The sequence below is a fragment of the Spea bombifrons genome, chromosome 12, assembly GCF_027358695.1.
Source record: "Spea bombifrons isolate aSpeBom1 chromosome 12, aSpeBom1.2.pri, whole genome shotgun sequence".
Classification (NCBI taxonomy): domain Eukaryota; kingdom Metazoa; phylum Chordata; class Amphibia; order Anura; family Pelobatidae; genus Spea; species Spea bombifrons.
The window spans coordinates 8,959,951-8,977,427 of record NC_071098.1 but is presented as its reverse complement, the minus strand read 5'-3'; the positions used below and the strand labels follow the sequence as shown (position 1 = coordinate 8,977,427).

Sequence of the window (17,477 nt, the reverse complement as noted above, 5' to 3'; positions counted from 1 at the left end):
GATGATTATTTACAGAGGGAAGACAATCATCGGCTGGCCTACGGTGATCCAACGAGACCCAGAAATCATTTGCCGTCGTGGGGTATCTAATAGCCAACTTGGATTACCCATTTCTTAATTGACTCCATACTATTATTTAAGTAAAGGTGAATTAAATTGAAATCAATCCAAACTGGGACACGGTCTTAAAAAATGAAGCCATTCTACCACTAGGGTTGTTTTACATTCCGTAAATCTCGGTTACCCAAGTTTAGTCTTTGTATAATTCCATATGCACATCATGGAATGTTACGTTATACATAGCGAAAAGCAGTATGGAATCATAGCTTTAGTTTTAACTATACGTTTATGAGCCGTGTAACCGGCGGTTTGTGTTGGGCTGCGTGTTTTTCTGGTTATCTGGTGGTATATAAATGTATCTGTAAAAATAAATGAATATTTGTGTTCATAAATATTATGAATGTGATTATTGCTGTCGCACTTGGATAGATTTGTTGCATCGCATGACGCACGCCGTAGAAAGCTTCTGTCAGTAATAATGAGACAAGCCATTGAACAAAAACACAATAAACAGGGTAAATTGGACATGGTGGGGTTAGTGGGTTTTACAGTATAATAAAAGGCTGGGGCATGAAATATGCTAAAACCAAGTTTGGGCGCGCTAACCAGGGGAACCCACCGAAAAGTGGGCTAAGAATGGACGACCTCCCAAGTGATCCAGTAACCGACAGACGTGTTCTGGGGCCAGCAATGCATCCGGATCCGTGTCCAGGGGCCAGCAATGCATCCGGATCCGTGTCTGGGGGCCAGCAATGCAGCCGGATCCGTGTTCTGCTGACTGGACAGGTACATGCGCAGACTGATGGGACACCCAGAGTTTGTTCCAGGACTTGAGATATATAGATCTCTCTCTCTCTCTCTCTCTATATATCTATATATTCAGGAAAGGGCCGTACTAGTTACCATTATATGTTTGTTAGTTTATATTTGTGCTTTATTATTGTAATCGTTTGGGTCATAATAAGCCGTATTGGCTCGGATATAGGCCGCCCCCGTATATAGGCCGCACCCTAAAAGTTTGGTGCTTTTTTAAAGAAAAAGTTTTTTTTCTTTAAAAAAGCACCAAAAAACATGCTGCCACTCTGTCCTCCCTCCCCGAGATACGCTGCCACTGTTCTCCCTCCCCGAGATCCGCTGCCGCTGTCCTCCCTCCCCGAGATCCGCTGCCGCTGTCCTCCCTCCCCGAGATCCGCTGCCGCTGTCCTCCCTCCCCGAGATCCGCTGCCGCTGTCCTCCCTCCCCGCGATCCGCTGCCGCTGTCCTCCCTCCCCGCGATCCGCTGCCGCTGTCCTCCCTCCCCGCGATCCGCTGCCGCTGTCCTCCTCTGCCCCCCCCTCCTCGACTTACCGGAGCAGACTCCCGGGTGTCTTGCGGGGCCGGCGAGGGACATGTACGCAATACGCGTATGCAACTTCCGGTACCGGAAGTTGCATGAGCGTATTGCGTAAATGTCTCCCGCCGGCCCCGCAAGACACCCGGGAGTCTGCTCCGGTAAGTCGAGGAGGGGGGGGCAGAGGTAAAACGCTTAGATAACCTCCCGTGCCGGCACCCCCCCCCCCGTGGGAAGTGCTGGCAGGGGAGGCTGTCTGAGCGTATCGGGGATAAGGATGCAGGTCCCCTGCACCGCTGCGGGGGATCTGTATCTTAACCCCGCTGCCTGCCCGGCGCCCGGGACTGCATGTCCCGGGCGTCGGGCGCTAGAGCCCGAATATAGGCCGCACCCCCACTTTAAAAACTTAAAGTGGGGGAAAAAAGTGCGGCCTATATTCGAGCCAATACGGTATATGCTTTTGCAAAAAAAAAAAAAAAAAACTAATATAAACTAACCTGGTTAAAGGATAACAAGTAGAGGGGGGGGGGCTTAGATCAAACTGAATGCCCCACAGCGCCATCAGTTAATATCCTTTTATTTGAGTTGGGGGCCGCTGCGGGACCCGGAGTGTCAGCGCTTTCCCCGAGTCTCCGGGCACAACCCGTAGAGTTTCCAGATATGCTGATTACCGTACCTGGGAACTCTCTGGGTTTTTGCCCCAGTCTTAAGGTGAAGGGGCAGATTCTCTGGGTAACAATATGGAAGGACTCCTTTCTAGTATACACTACGGTTATCATAAATATGACTCACAGCTTTCCTTTCCTACCAGTATGTTATGGTTGATATATCCCTGCTTGAATACAGGTGACTTAAGTGTATCTTTAAATAATAACAAGGTTTCCTTGACGGATAAAATTACAGCCATTTGCGAGTCACTTCATAGAGTATTCACGATGTGATATTAAAAGATTAATTTTCAAAGAGTCTCTGGGTCCGCTCATTTACATGGTTCCCGGGTTTTCTGGTTACTATGGCAGAGGGTTCAGCGCTTACACTTCGCGGTGTTTGCGAAAGAAAAGCCCGAGCAGGGGCGCGCACACAGGCCCCCGCTGATCCAGCTCCAACTTAGCGAATGCAACAGAACAGCGGAATGGTGACTGGCGCTACAGAAAAACTCCAGGGCCTCTAGTCGCCGCTTCAGCACTCTAACAACTCTATGGTACTACTAATACCTCACACGAGTGCGACGCGCCGGACGCAGGAAGTGAGCCGCCGGAAGTTAGCCGTGAGGCCTCGTTTCGTATTTGCTGTGGATTGTTACTGCTCGGGGAGAAGAAAGTCGCGTTTTGGGTAAACCATTCACTTCATGTCCGCGCGTTATTATTTTCTTTTTCCGGTGACGGTGGGAGTGTATGAGTCACTAAATCACATTTCCCTATCTACCGTATACAGTTATATGGAGAAAGCCTTCGGGACAGTATTCAGAGCGGTCCGTGTTTTTCGCGGGAATAATAGTTAAGGGTATATATCTGTCTTTCGTACTTTAGTCATGGGTTTGATAGGCATACTGAGTTAGATTGTATTTACAGAGTTTTGTAATGTTCGCGTTGGAGTATATCGCCAGCGCCTGCTGGGTTTAGTGCTTAAAAAGTTAATGGTGGTGTACCTTGAGACTTTGCTTTACGCTGTCATTTCTCCCAATTAAGGTTGATCCACTCCAAATGGGGGATGAAAAGGACAACTGGAAGGTAAAAACACTGGACGAGATATTGCAGGAAAAAAAACGGAGGAAAGAGCAAGAGGAGAAAGCAGAACCAAAGCACTCCAAAAATGTGAGCAGCGCACCCATACAAGAGGTCGTCTCTATCGGACCGATGCCTTAAATTACTTGGAGTTCTTCTGCGATTGAGGGGCGACAGCTCACCGTTAAATACCCCCAAAAGAATCCCCTTGCCTTCAATTTCTGTGAAAGTGTTATTCAAGGAGACTTGTGTTTTAATTTCTTTGGTTATATATAGATAGTGAGCCATGCGCAGCTGCCACTGCAGGGTATTCCGTTAGACATTTCGTATATTCTGGTTAGGCAACTAAAAGTAACATTTGTGTAGGGGCTCTGTCGTTATCGGTTAAGTATACGTGGTAATTATAAGCAGGCAAATCATATGTGTATATAGATTAGAATAGGTATATGGAATATATGTCTAAGGTTCAAATAAGTTGTATGTATTTTTCAAATCCCCCCCCCACACACACACAGTTTGTTAAAGATTAGTTCTAGCAGCTCCAGCATGAACTTTTATTTGGGGTAGAAATATGTAATGCTGGCCTTGCCATTAGCTGCTGTTGAACATTTAAACCAAGTATCCCCAAAACCATAACACACTAAAGTTAATTTAACAAAACTAATGTAGGTAACTGATCTAGTTGGAAACTTGCCATCGTTGATGTTTTTTGAAAATTTTAATGGGTGCCATGTACTGTTTGTTACAGAATGGCGGAGCTCCAAAATCTAGCATTTTGCAGCAGTTACTCGGCTAATAATGTGTATTGTGATGCCTGTCTGGTCGACACATCCTCTGTTTTCAATGCATTCTTTAAATTTCTCCAACATTAGGCTGATGACCGTGATTCCAAAAGAGATTCCTTAGAAGAAGGAGAGCTTAGAGATCATAAGATGGAAATAACAATAAGGAATTCACCATATGGAAGACAGGATTCATTGGAAGACAGGTATTGGTGTGACTCTAAGTCCTATTAAGACTTGGTTGTACCAACTGTTGCAGCCAAACGAGAGCGAAAGATACGATTAAGCTCTATCGATAAACACTGAAATTTAGGTTTATTCTTTCATGTATTTTTGAAAGATAAATTATTTTGCTTACTGTGGTAATGGGGTGGGTTTCTTTGAGCACATTAAATTAAAAAATATTATATCTGACCTCTTGTCTCTGCTTGTGCCCTCTTTGTATTGAATGTATTGTTCGTTTGTGTATTTTGGATTCAGAATATCCACCTTTAAATAAATAAATTAAAATAAAAAAAATGTATTACTGTTAAACAGTAATTTAATTCAGAATTAAACAGCCATGTGATATGTATTTTTTAATTTATCATTTAGGGGTGAGGAAGATGATTCCCTAGCTATTAAGCCCCCACAACAAATGTCGCGAAAGGAAAAATCTCACCACAGGAAAGATGAGAAGAGAAAAGAGAAGCACAGGAGGCGAAGCCATTCAGCTGAAGGAGCTGGAGGTACCATCTCTTTTGAGCCTTTATTTATGATTCTATTCCATTCCCTTTGTACAGTGAATTTTGAGCTGTTTGTTCTTTTGATCAGGCAAACATGTTCGAGTAAAAGAGAAAGAGAGAGAGCATGAGAGGAGGAAGAGACAGAGAGAGGAGCAAGACAAGGCCCGGCGTGATTGGGAAAGGCAAAAGAGAAGAGATTTGGCTAGAGAACATTCTAGGCGCGAGAGGTAAGCATGTCTTTACAGGTTTTGGAGAATGGATTACATGTGATTTCCAAAACAAGACCACATTTGCTTATGGGTAGATAAATCAGTGTCTTGGACCAGTGGCACGGTCCACACATTTGTACCTGGCCTGAAGGTGAATATGTTGTGGTACTGTGCAGAAAAGTAACTTTAAAACTTTTAAAAAATACATTTAGTAAGTAACGTTACGGATGTGGCGTTAGGAGACAGAATACATTTTTTTATGCATGTAGGCCACAAGCCTGAGTAATCTGTTTATGCTACACAGAAGAATGCCATTGTCACAACACCTAAATGAGATGATGCATAACGTAGACACACAGTGCAGTCAGTCCACAAGACATCAGACGTTAGTGGATAAACATACTGCACCCAGCTCAGTCCAAGCAAGTGCCAGGCTTTGATTAGGATCTACTGTGAAATAAATACCTAGGTATAAATCCCATGGTAATATTTAAATGTGACTATGTCGATAACTGAAGGGCTTGCTGAGAAAGTGTTTGAGATTCATTGCTGATTAGTCTGACAGCATGCAGTGGTTAAAATAAAATATATACATGTAAAGGTCAAATTTTGTATTTACGTTTCACTTGTGTTTGCAGAGATCGTCTGGAGCAATTAGAGCGTAAACGGGAGCGTGAGCGGAAGATGCGGGACCAGCAGAAAGAGCAAAGGGAGATGAAAGAGAGAGAGAGAAGAGCAGAGGAGAGACGCAAGGAACGTGAAGCCAGAAGAGAAGGTATCTACCCTGACAAGCCTGCCTGCTGGCTGCTAAGGCATTCACTTTGTATTACTGTGCAAGTCTTGTTTCTGATGCCCCTTGGGAAGTCCCTGGAATGTCAGATGACATTGAATGGAAGTGATACCTAATAACTCTAATTTTTCCATGGCCACCTGATCTTTGTGGGGTTTTTGATGGCCAGCTCGTGTGATCAGGTCTTGCAAATTTTGCGTTGTGTGTTCTCAATAGCACTTAGACTTAACAGTAATCAGTGTTTGTTTTCTGGCTTGATGTATTTCAATGCATCATAGTGACAGTTTGTGGCTAAAGATTATCAGGGTAAAAATACAATGCATGGCTCTCACTCAAATAATGCCAGCCTTACCCAGGGTTATTCTTATTAGCTTTAGTAAATGGTATATAGTTTGATTTTTTTTTTTGTTAGATGCAGTTATGCCACTTTTCAGGGATCGGTGAAACAGTGTTTTATAAAAAAAACAATGTTCTTGTTCCCTGCTGCTGCTAATCCATACACAGACATTATCAGTGTATCCCCCCCCCTTGGGTTTGGCTCAGGATTAAACCTAGTGGCTCCCTAGCCTGCTTTTCGACACACTAGACAGCCCAATGTGCTAGTCGTCGTTGCTTTGCTGAGTTTTTCACATGGAAACACTCTTCAGAGATTGAAGGAGACTTCAGTGATTTAGAAATGTAACATGTTTGACATTCATTTACAATTTAAGAACTGTTGCTTTATATAAGCCTTGGATATATTTACAACGGTTTCCAGCATGCATAGATTAGTACTCCTTTTTATATAAGAAATGCCTTTTTAACAGGAATCTTTTCAAACATAACGAGCACACCGTTTCCTCACACTGCCTCCTATTAGTTCAGAACTTCTGAGGTTCATATGAAACACACAGTTGGAATAGGGACATAATACATAATCGGCATCCACATAACTGCAGGACACGAAAGCATTGCTCATGGTGCAGTTAAAATGCCCACGGTGACTGCTTTGCACAGAGAGCCTTGAAGAAAGGGCCCTGTTACCATGTTCTGTTAATACACCTAACAGGTATAAGAGGTGAAAGATATTTCCAAACAAGTCAGATGTTTTTTTTTTCTTTTCTGTGGTTTCCAGCTGTGAGCCATGGGCAACCCAGTAGCTCTAGAATGATACTGTTCTATAGGTTACAGTCCTCCATTTGTCACTTTTGTATTTCAAATACATAATTTGTTGCAATTTATAATCCAATAATCAATAATCACATATGCCTGATGGACAAATCCTAAGAATTGGCTGGTCACCGGTTCCAAATTCATTGCTGATGCCCAGCGTTACATATTTTATGATATTTAGCTCTATAAACACTGTTTTTCTAAATAAGGGGCGTGACACAAATATCAAAGCGTTTTGTCTGCCCCTGATTTAACCGCTGAATCTCATATTTATTTTGGAAAACGTGTTTTGTGTTATGAATGTGTTCACCCAAAACATACGATTGCGGTTTTCTATGGCAGTTGAAACGATGACTGCTGATGTGCACACTGGCTGCTTCAGTCCCCGCACGTAACGCAGATGCTGCATCAGTAGGGGTTTTCAGCAGGACGGTAGCATATTGCTGGATAAAGAAGCTCATATGTCCCAAAATAGTACTGAAGTGTGAATAAGAGACTCCACATTCTGTTGCCCAGTACCACTACAAAGGCAACTGCCCTATCTGCTTTTTATTTTGGGGGCAGCTTTGGTAAGCTCTTCAGTTTGGTTTTCACTAGTAATGACACGTACTCGCCACTAGGGTGCACCGCTGCTCAAACTAATGCGTTTTCTATGTATTTTTGTTTTTTCATTGCAAGGTGAACACCATCATTGCATTTAATGAACCGGTAGCTCTAAACCTGTAAAGACCTATCCCGCCTTGCCGTTTAGTGTATCTGTACATCATGCCTTCCAGGGCTCGCCGGATCTGCGCTTCCTATGCGCAGGAGGCCAGGGCTCTTGCAAGAGAGTGAGAAAATGCAGTACAGTGCACACCTTGCAGATGCAAGAATACTTGTAGAGTTTAGCACTCAAAGTAAGTTGTTGCTTTTTACACCGTTTTCATGGCAATGACCTTGTAGCAATGATGTACTGCATTTGTACCTTCTTAACCCCTTCACTACCAGTAGAGCCGGCACCCCCACCACCACCACATAGCCATGATCTCACCCGTTAATGTAGCGGCAAGGTACAGCTTTGTTAGCATAAAAGCAGATGCCCTGAAAAGTCTTCTTTTTAAAAAATATTTTCTTTCCGCCCTCTGGAATTTGATTACATTTTGTTCTCGTGCTAACTTTTGCAATCAGTCTTTATTTTTAGATGTCTGCGTATTCTTTACAGCAACATGAAAGTGGCCTGGCACACAGGAGGATGCCTAGCATTTTCTGGCACAAAGTCAGTGTTTAAGTAGATTGTGAAGGTCTAATTGTGCAACACATTCTGGTGCTTGGCTTCCCTGACTGCTTTCTCAAGGCATCTACTAACAAATTGCAATGAGACGTACTTATTGGGATCCGTGTTTAACCACAAGCTTATGCTTCTTGGTGTCTCCTTTTCTTTCCTCAAGTAGCCAAGGATCAGTAAGCCACACATCTATGTAAAAAATTATTGAATGATATTTTGTGACCAATTTGTGTTTGCCACAACAATGGCACAAAAAATCTTTGCGTTGTTGATAAGATGTAATACAAATTATCATTTGCTTTCTGAAGCTTTTACATGTTTATCTGTAACTCAGGACCGGCTTACTGGGTGGCCAAGAGCAACCAGTAATATGGTGGCTCATAGAGCAGAATATATGTAAGCACTTGTTAAACTGAACCCGGACGAATATTGTCTGTTTCCTCTCTGCCAAAAATAAATGGCCTGACACCCAGTTTATAAGTGTGTACACTTTTATAGGTAAAAAAGCAGATGCTTCTGTAATATCTTATTGGGATTACAATGAATACCAGACATGTTCGTGGACTTTACGTTGTAAGGCGGTCAAATCTATTTATGTATGTATGAAATGGGAATTAAATGGTCATATGTAGGAGCAGAAAAAGGCGATTCAACAGAAATATTTTGTAAATTGCCCTAAAAATCCCAGCTTGTGGTTCTGCAGAAACGCCATGCGACTTCTCCCTTTGGCCAAGTTTCCGTGGTAAATCTGAGTATTTTGTTGACCTGCATGTTAAAAGGAATGAAATATTAGCTATTCTTACATATGTATTCTTACATATTTCTCCATCAAGAACAAATGTTCAGTGCCAGTATATACAAATATTTTCTTCAACTTAAATGGAAGAAAGAACATTAAATAAGCAGCCAAATATCATAGCCTCAAATTTGTACTTTATGTAAAAGCAAATTGTCTGTGGATAATTTTTAACAATTTCTGTCCAACTCTATTGCTATTGCAGTTTCGATCTATCCTGTTATGGCTTTTGTTTGCTGTACTGCGGTCAACTACAAAAGTTAATCTCAGTATATTAGATGCTTATTTGGCATATTCTTATTTCATTTACTTCTCCATATTGTCTTTGTGATTTTGGAAGAGTGACCATTCACAAACCCCTCCACAGTAAATATTGAGCCCATTTTTCCTTCTTTGTTGATGTGACCTCCAAAGATGGTTCCTATTGGCTAACAAAAAGCCCGTCTCTTTCCACATTGTATGTATGCTTGATTATCCGAAGGATCCTCTTGATTCCTGTTTCTTGGTCCTATCTCTGTTTACGGCAGTCCTTTGCGATTTACCCCATTTTCCTTAAGATAGTAAATATTGTGCCTGGGCATTTCTGGAGCCTCGTGTCTCCTGGGCGGCTGCTGAAAGGGTCAACGTTTCTGCTTTCTTCCCTTTTGTAAATATGTCTGCACCCTAATTGTATTATTTTGTCATAATGTAAATATCTGGGATTTTAACAGGCGTCAGTTGGCCTCCTCCCGTCGTAGGCACCATACTTCTGGTAAATTGTAAACATAGACTTTGGTTGAGAATGCAATATCCCTTTAACCAATGACCCCTCGTTACAGTGATCATTTTAGTCTATAGAATGGTAATTTCTGGAAATCTCATTAAAATGATTGCATACCAGTCTCCAAATGAAACCTGCTAAAGGTTTAGAATCCAAGAAATGGAATCCAATTATTAAGCGGTCTAAACAAGACCCATTGCGTGCAGTTCCATAATATGTGGATTTCTCTTTCTTTTTTGTAATATCGTTCTTTCTCTACTTACCTAATTTCTTCACCAGTGGCTGCGCACCACAGAACAGCCAGGGAGGAACACGGAGAGAAAACCAAAGTGAATTATCGCAGTCGCAGCCCGGTCCGGCAAACCCGCGAGAGAACTGATGGAGGGGACATGAGAAAACCAGGTAAAGACTACGTTTCTTGCGTGCTGACGTTTAACTTCTCTATTAGATGGTCTGTCGTTATCCGCTTTTAGAGTAATGGTCTGTTGGTTTCAGTGTAAGCTGGTGGTAACCCCCATACCTAATTATCTTGTCCCGAATCTGCTACCCTTCTCATGTTCTCTTCTGAGGCTTGCATGACTCAGCAATAGAAGATGAGAAGCAACGCTGTGATTTCTATTCACAGGAGTTTTGTTTTTGTAGCAGCAACCTTTATCGTTTGTGAAAGAACTTTCTAATGTCACGTTATCTCTCCATGGAAATTAAATTCGGTTGGAGACCACATTACAGGTTGTTAAAACCTTTGCATTCACTAGCTGTACTGTGACACTTTAACAGCTCCCTTCAGACCAACATGGTGATTTTTAGTTTTTTATTGAAGTTTTGATTTCATTGACTATAGTAACTTACAATACATGAAATGTATATATGAAAATAATAAACTAATGAATATTAAAATAAGAATATACTAACTGGATACAAATATTCCTGACTTAGAAAACAAAAACAAAAACCACTGTTTCTACCTTATTGTTAACCAATTATTATTATTATTTAAGTACATGAAAATGAAAGGGAAAAACACTATAATACATAGAATTGTTACAGTAGCAAAGACTTACATTTATAATTAGATATCCAAGCATACCTACACATACTATATGATATATGTAGAACGTCAAGGAGAAAAACTAATACATGTTTCTCCGTGGGCCCATATACACAAATCCATATACAAAGATATATATATCCCTACATACACATGCATAATATACATACACGTATACCTACACATGCATATACACCCCTGTTTCAACATAGTGATTTTAATCAACTGCTGTTTCTTTTTCTCAGCGAAAGAAGACAGACCCGAAGAAAGAGACCCTCTGTCAGACCTGCAAGACATAAGTGATAGTGAGAGGAAAACTAGCTCTGCAGAGTCGTCCTCAGGTAACACATTCTAACCTACTGTTCAATGGTTGTGTAGTGCGAGCATATATATTAAACTACTTGACATCTCCAAAGGTTGTGTCGCTCATAAGTACTGCTTTGTGGCGGAGAGATTAATAGACAAATGTTGACACCTATGTTGTATGTAGTGAATGTCCAGTTATATTGCATTCCATATGTTTCTGTTAATATATTGTATTATGTCTATCATCAGCAGGCACGGCGTCCGGCTCAGAGGAAGAAGAAGAAGCAACGAGCAGCGAGGAATCAGGGGAAGAGGAAGACGACGAGGAGGAGGATGAAGAAGAGGAGGAGGAGGAGGAAGATGGAGAGGAAACTGGAAGCAATTCCGAGGTTGTGTCTGAGCAGACTGCAGGTAAAACTGATATGGTACTGTGAATATATTCTATATCGGTGTGTTGCAGTATTTAACTATCTAGTGCTGGACTCTCACCACCTTTTTACTCTCATTTTCCAGAGGAAGTTAGTGAAGATGAAATGAGTGAGGAGGATGAGAGAGAAAATGGAAATCATGTTCCAGTTGGTAAGAAAATTGTGTAAAGAATATGGGGAGTTTTCAGACTGTTCACGTGGGAACCCTATCTGAGATTTGAAGTTTTATAGCACTCCAAGCTTATTATCCGTGGCTCAGTTTGGACACAGAAAAAGGAGGGGGGGAGCAAACATAGAAAAGTCTACTTCGTAAGCCTCTAGCGAATTTCAACAAATCAGCGTGCGTGTTTGTGACGTTTGCCAGTAGCAGATTTAGCAGACAAGCTAAAATTATATGAAGTTGATGTAAAGTCATCTGTGGAAGAGACCTCTGAGGTGTCAAATGCTTATGTAACTTTGCATCTTTCTATGTCAGCCCATTTAAAGATATCAAATATACTCATTTTATTTTGAGCTCATACAGCTATATCTATTCTGATGGTTTAACGTTTAAAATATATTAGCAAGAAACTTCATGTATATCATATGCAGTTTCATGAGGGCTGGGTTAAATTCTGTTTTTAAGGAATATGAGTGCCTATTGCCTTCTTAGTATTACAATATGAGCTTATTGGTAAAGCAGGCAATGGACATTGAATTTTATAATGTAACAGAAAAATAGTAATGGTTCATGTCTTCCCCTTAACCCTGAAGTTCCAGAATCCAGATTTGACCACGACTCGGCTGAGAGTGAAGAAGAAGAGGAGGAAGAGGATGATGATGAAGATGAAAAGAGGGATGTTAGCCCTCACTCTAATGTCCCAACAGATGGAGAATATGTTCCAGATTCTCCTGCCATGTCTCCTGTTGAGCTGAAGCAGGAGCTGCCCAAATATCTCCCAGCTCTGCAGGCAAGTCGGGCTGTTTTCTGTGCAGAACTCTACATGCATAGTATCCCCACGTACTTTTCTACCGTCTGCTGGGGAAACGCGTGAAAATGCGCTTATTATTATTATACCAAGTCTGAGCTAGGAGATTGACTGCTTATGTCAGTAATTATTGCCTTGTGGGTTTTTGTTTTTAATATAATACTTTTCACTTCAATCATGTTCTGCGGTGTCTGTCTTACAGGGATGCCGTAGCGTGGAGGAGTTCCAGTGCCTGAACCGTATTGAGGAGGGAACGTATGGGGTGGTGTACAGAGCTAAAGACAAGAAAACTGGTAAGTAACATTGTTGACCCCGGACAATGTATGCAAGTATTCAGCCTGAAGAATCTGAACTGCTGAATGAGGGTATTTTTAGCTATTGGTATAATAGTCGGTTTTTGAGAGCACGTTTTGACAATTTCCCCGTTATTATAGATGAAATTGTGGCTCTGAAGAGACTGAAAATGGAAAAAGAAAAGGAAGGTTTCCCCATAACCTCACTCCGCGAAATCAACACAATTCTTAAAGCCCAGCATCCAAATATCGTTACCGTCAGGGTAAGGCATCTATTGGGATTCCCGATTGGCATGTTTAAAGGGCAGTCACTAGCCAGCACTGATAGTTGGGTATTCTGTTCTCATTGGGTCACTAAACTTGGCCTTTGACTGTTATTTCCAAATATTATTTTGAAGAAATAATAACCTGCTAATAAGATTTCATGCTGAAATACGTCTCTTATTTTGAAATTGGAAAAACCCTGCGTTTGTTTTTTTTGTAATGGTTATATTTATACAAGAGTACTTTCCAGCACCTCCTGTTTGGTTAATGTTGAAAATTAATATTGTCCATGAAATGATATGTTTTGGGAATGAGATTGTTGTGTGTAGCTTGTGATTACCGGATCAGTGACTTTTCGTTTTGCTAAAGGGGCAGCGGCCCCATCTGCAGTTTTGTGCAAATGCGTGGCGTCTGAGATTTTAGGAAGAGACTAACACAAATGTAATTTTCTTTTATAGGAAATTGTTGTAGGTAGTAATATGGACAAAATCTATATCGTGATGAACTACGTGGAACATGATCTTAAGAGTCTAATGGAAACCATGAAACAACCTTTCCTCCCAGGTACATGGTAGCCCCTTGTAATCTGTCCCTTTACAACGATCATTTCATAAACAATGATTGATGTTTGAAGGGCTTTCGTGTTTTGTGAAGCGTTAACAGGGCTCAATGTCTCTCCTTGGTTTGCACAGAATAATGCAGATAGGTAAATTGTTGTCCATCCGTGATGTCCAGGTCCACGTATTTAAGCGCCATCACATAGCGTGTTCAGCTGTGAGTGAGAAATAGTTGGGTTTGATATCACAGATAACTTGCAGATCTTGCACCTTGCAAGCAGATGTTTGAGCGTTTCTCTACTGCTATTCCTATTTAAAGTGACAGGCCATTTTTGTCTGCTAGCCTCATCTGCTGGCTAAAGTGGCTTCGGTTGAGCAGGACATGTGCCTTTTCAGCGCACGAGGAGGCTGAAGGCTTTAGTATTAACTATAAAATGACATTCATGTCTCAGTTTTTAAGTTAAATGGTATCACATAGTCCACTCTAAATGGGATATTAATGACACGCTGGATTCTCGGCACTAGCGTCTGAAGAAGAAATTGGCTGATCTTCAAGCCCTTTTGAAACACTGAAATTTAGAACAGTAAATAATTTCTAAAATGAATTGCGCAATCAAACCGATATTGTTTTGCACTTCTGTCCTGCCATTTTACAATTAGTGGGTTTTCTGTTTTTCTTATGGCATCTGTTCATGATTTATCAAAAGCTGTATAAGTATAAAAGTATAAAACGCTTCTGAAGAAAAATGTGATGAAATAGGACAGACTGTAACACTCCAGACCCTGATGAATCTATAGTGATCAAAGACACTCTCGATACCCTTGATTTCAATGATTTTCGTGTTAACTCTTTACAGGTGAGGTTAAAACTCTCATGATTCAGCTGCTACGAGGAGTGCGGCATCTCCACGATAACTGGATTCTCCATCGAGACCTTAAAACCTCTAATCTGTTGCTCAGTCATTCTGGCATCTTAAAGGTAAGGCCTCTTAAAACTGCCAACACATTTTAAAACAAATACTGCAAAGATATCCACGTTATAATAGTCATTAATTTGCTTTATTTCTCTATTGAAAATATACAATTGCTTTATACCAATAATGCTGATATGGGCTGGAATAAGGTCATATGTCTTGGGTTAAGAAAGCCGGTACTGGTCGCCATCTATCTACAGACTATGGACATTGAATCCTTTTTCTCTTGATAGCTAAACATTTGTGGCACCCTTCTCTCCAATCCCAAAAGTATACCTGCCTGTCTTTAAACACTAAGATGTCATAGAAAGTTCCACGGAAGAGTAACGATGCCTGTTCTTACCCTAGTTTAGAATCAGTGAGTAACTGCTGTGACTTTTTTAGGTCGGTGATTTTGGTCTGGCTCGTGAGTATGGTTCTCCACTAAAGCCCTATACCCCCATAGTGGTCACACTGTGGTACCGGGCCCCGGAGCTGCTACTTGGTGCTAAGGTATGTGCCGTCCTCTCATATTTAGGACATTTTTACTCTCAACAGCCGGTCAAAACTATTTGCTTTACACCATTTGTTTTTTTGTATTCAGGAATATTCTACTGCCATAGACCTGTGGTCTGTGGGATGTATATTTGGAGAGCTCCTTACCCAGAAACCATTATTCCCGGGGAAATCCGAGATTGATCAGATCAATAGAATCTTCAAGGTAGGAGCTTTGCATAAATGTTAGATGTGTCTGAGAATAATAAGAGTACTTTAAAATCTCAGCATTTTGTTTTGACATGTTTGAACATTTTCCCTTTGAGTTCTTAAAAGTGTAGCTTTTTATATGGAGATTGTAAGTTATTGAGTCAGAGTAAATTAATGATAAATCATATTTAATGTTGTTGATGCGTTTGTCTGCCAAGATGATGAATGAAAAATCCAGCTGGAACGGACGCTAGCTCAAAAAATGTGAACTATTTTTCTCAGGGGCTGACTGGGGGAGGCAAGCCGTGGAGATTAATGCTTTTCATTTGTATAGCCCATTTTGTAGCTTTAGTTTTGTGTGATATCTTGCAGGATCTTGGTACACCAAGTGAGAAGATCTGGCCTGGGTACAACGAGCTTCCCGCAGTGAAGAAAATGACCTTCACAGAATATCCTTATAATAACCTTCGGAAGAGATTCGGAGCTCTTCTTTCAGACCAAGGGTTCGATCTTATGAACAAGTACGTATTAAAACAAAATTAGTAGTAAACGTTGGAATGTAGTGCATTATGAATTTCCGTTTCAGAACTGGGGGTACTTTTCTCTATGCACTTGTTCTCAGTTTCCCCTGTTTTATCGCTCAGGTTCTTGACTTACTGTCCAGCCAAAAGAATCAGCTCGGAAGATGCCTTAAAGCATGAATATTTCCGCGAGCCACCACTGCCTATCGACCCATCCATGTTCCCGACTTGGCCAGCCAAAAGCGAACAGCAGAGGGTAAAACGTGGAACGAGCCCTCGCCCTCCAGAAGGTGGCCTGGGATACAGTCAGCTGGTGAGTGGAACCGCAGAGCAAAAAACTCCCTTACTGAGGAACATCAGAAACGTATCCACATTAATCTCTCTAACGCTATATAAAGAGTATTCTTGGAAAACATTGTACAGACGTTATCTGCGTGGGTTTGTCTTGAAGTTGGGTAACCGTGTCGTGAGCGTTTACCTCCCTCACAATGAAACTAGCTTCTCCCAATTCTAAAGATAATTAATTTGGACGTGGCAGTTGGTGCAAAATCAGAAACAGATGTTTTTACTTAAACATTAATTTTGTCTTAAAGCAACTAAATACGATATTCCTCTAATAATCTCCCTGCTGCTTTTCCTGCTTGCTGTAGTAAACTCTGCAGTCTTATTACATACTATGTCTGTCTGTTTTGTGGCATTAAGGTTTTGCAATTAACTGGTTATAACGTAATGAAAATGAGTGTTCGTGGGTCACGGCATTGCTAATGCTTTCAGTGGGTGGGGAAGCCGTGGCAAAACTCTAAGCATAAAGCTATGGCAGAAAAGGGGATATTTCTGCAAACTTATCAAGACTTACCTTTGTAAATATTAGAAACTTCTTCATATAGGATATATGTGCTTTAGCTGCAGTGTTCAGTTCATCATTGGTTAAAGGCCTATTCCTCGATTTGTTGCTTTTACTAATTCTAATCACTGAAATTCTGTTTATTTTAGGGCGATGATGATCTGAAAGATACCGGCTTTCACCTGACCACGACCAACCAGGGAGCTTCCGCGGCTGGTCCTGGCTTCAGCCTCAAGTTTTAAACCTGCTCTAAAGGGAATCAACATTTTCTCCTCGGCCCCAAGAGAATTGCGAATCATTTTGGTTCACAAACACAAAAGTACAGACAAACTATTCTTACTCTCTGATATTTCATTCCAACCTGGATTGAGCAACGTAAAAAGAAAGGACATCAACAAATATTCCCAAGTCTTTGACCTATTTATTTTTCATCATTGTATATTTGTAGAATTAAAATACATTTTTAATTGTGTAACTTGATGTTGTAACCTACTTCTTTGGTTCCACGGGGGCCGCTTTAGAAACCTCTGTTAACCCTTCATGGAATGATTTATAGACAAAGTTCGATCACATTGCTTTTAGCGGCTCCTGCAGGATCCCTTCGGATAGTGATTGGGATGTCTCGGAGCTCTCAGGACGCGTTGCACCCACCACCCGGTAGACTTTGGAGGCACAGCTGTCTTCTTAAAAAGTAATGTGGGAGTGCAATTGGCAATGTCACCAGGATAACGTAAGAATGTGGATGTTACATAACTGTTGTTTTTGTTGCACTCCCTCAAGCATTCCTCCTGGAAAATCCTCTGTAGCAAATTTCAAATATGTCTTCCAGTAATAGTGTTTTGTCTACCTAACCAACACCCAAACTACTGCTGTCCTTATGAAAAACAGTTGTGCAGAGTTGCTCTGGGTATATATATTATATTGCTATTATACGAGTTCTGTCATTCCAGTGCTGCATTGTCAGCATCCTTCCTTGTTTGGTTTGCGTTGCCACCGCT

At 41.2% G+C, this 17,477-nt stretch overlaps 1 protein-coding gene across 1 annotated transcript; it reads left to right on the top strand.

Moving 5' to 3' along the window:
- Nucleotides 1–2,598: 2,598 nt before the first annotated feature.
- LOC128469970 (cyclin-dependent kinase 11B-like) lies at nt 2,599–16,959 on the top strand. The gene is made up of 21 exons (XM_053451787.1): nt 2,599–2,722; nt 3,079–3,204; nt 3,987–4,102; nt 4,491–4,624; nt 4,710–4,848; nt 5,469–5,605; nt 7,549–7,668; nt 9,872–9,994; nt 10,886–10,981; nt 11,196–11,357; nt 11,460–11,525; nt 12,128–12,324; nt 12,545–12,635; nt 12,777–12,898; nt 13,358–13,463; nt 14,314–14,435; nt 14,815–14,922; nt 15,014–15,130; nt 15,487–15,635; nt 15,759–15,948; nt 16,629–16,959. Exons 2-21 carry the CDS (start codon nt 3,094–3,096, stop codon nt 16,719–16,721), a joined length of 2,499 nt encoding a protein of 832 aa, XP_053307762.1. The 5' UTR covers nt 2,599–2,722; nt 3,079–3,093; the 3' UTR covers nt 16,722–16,959.
- Nucleotides 16,960–17,477: the final 518 nt, after the last annotated feature.

What these genes read in the sequence shown, in the direction of transcription:
- LOC128469970 (XM_053451787.1), top strand. Translation starts at nt 3,094, where the DNA reads ATGGGGGATGAAAAGGACAACTGGAAGGTAAAAACACTGGACGAGATA. An exon ending in CAAATATCGTTACCGTCAGG is followed by an intron (nt 12,899 to 13,357) that starts GTAAGGCATCTA and finishes TTTCTTTTATAG; the next exon opens with GAAATTGTTGTAGGTAGTAA. An exon ending in GCCTGGGATACAGTCAGCTG is followed by an intron (nt 15,949 to 16,628) that starts GTGAGTGGAACC and finishes TGTTTATTTTAG; the next exon opens with GGCGATGATGATCTGAAAGA.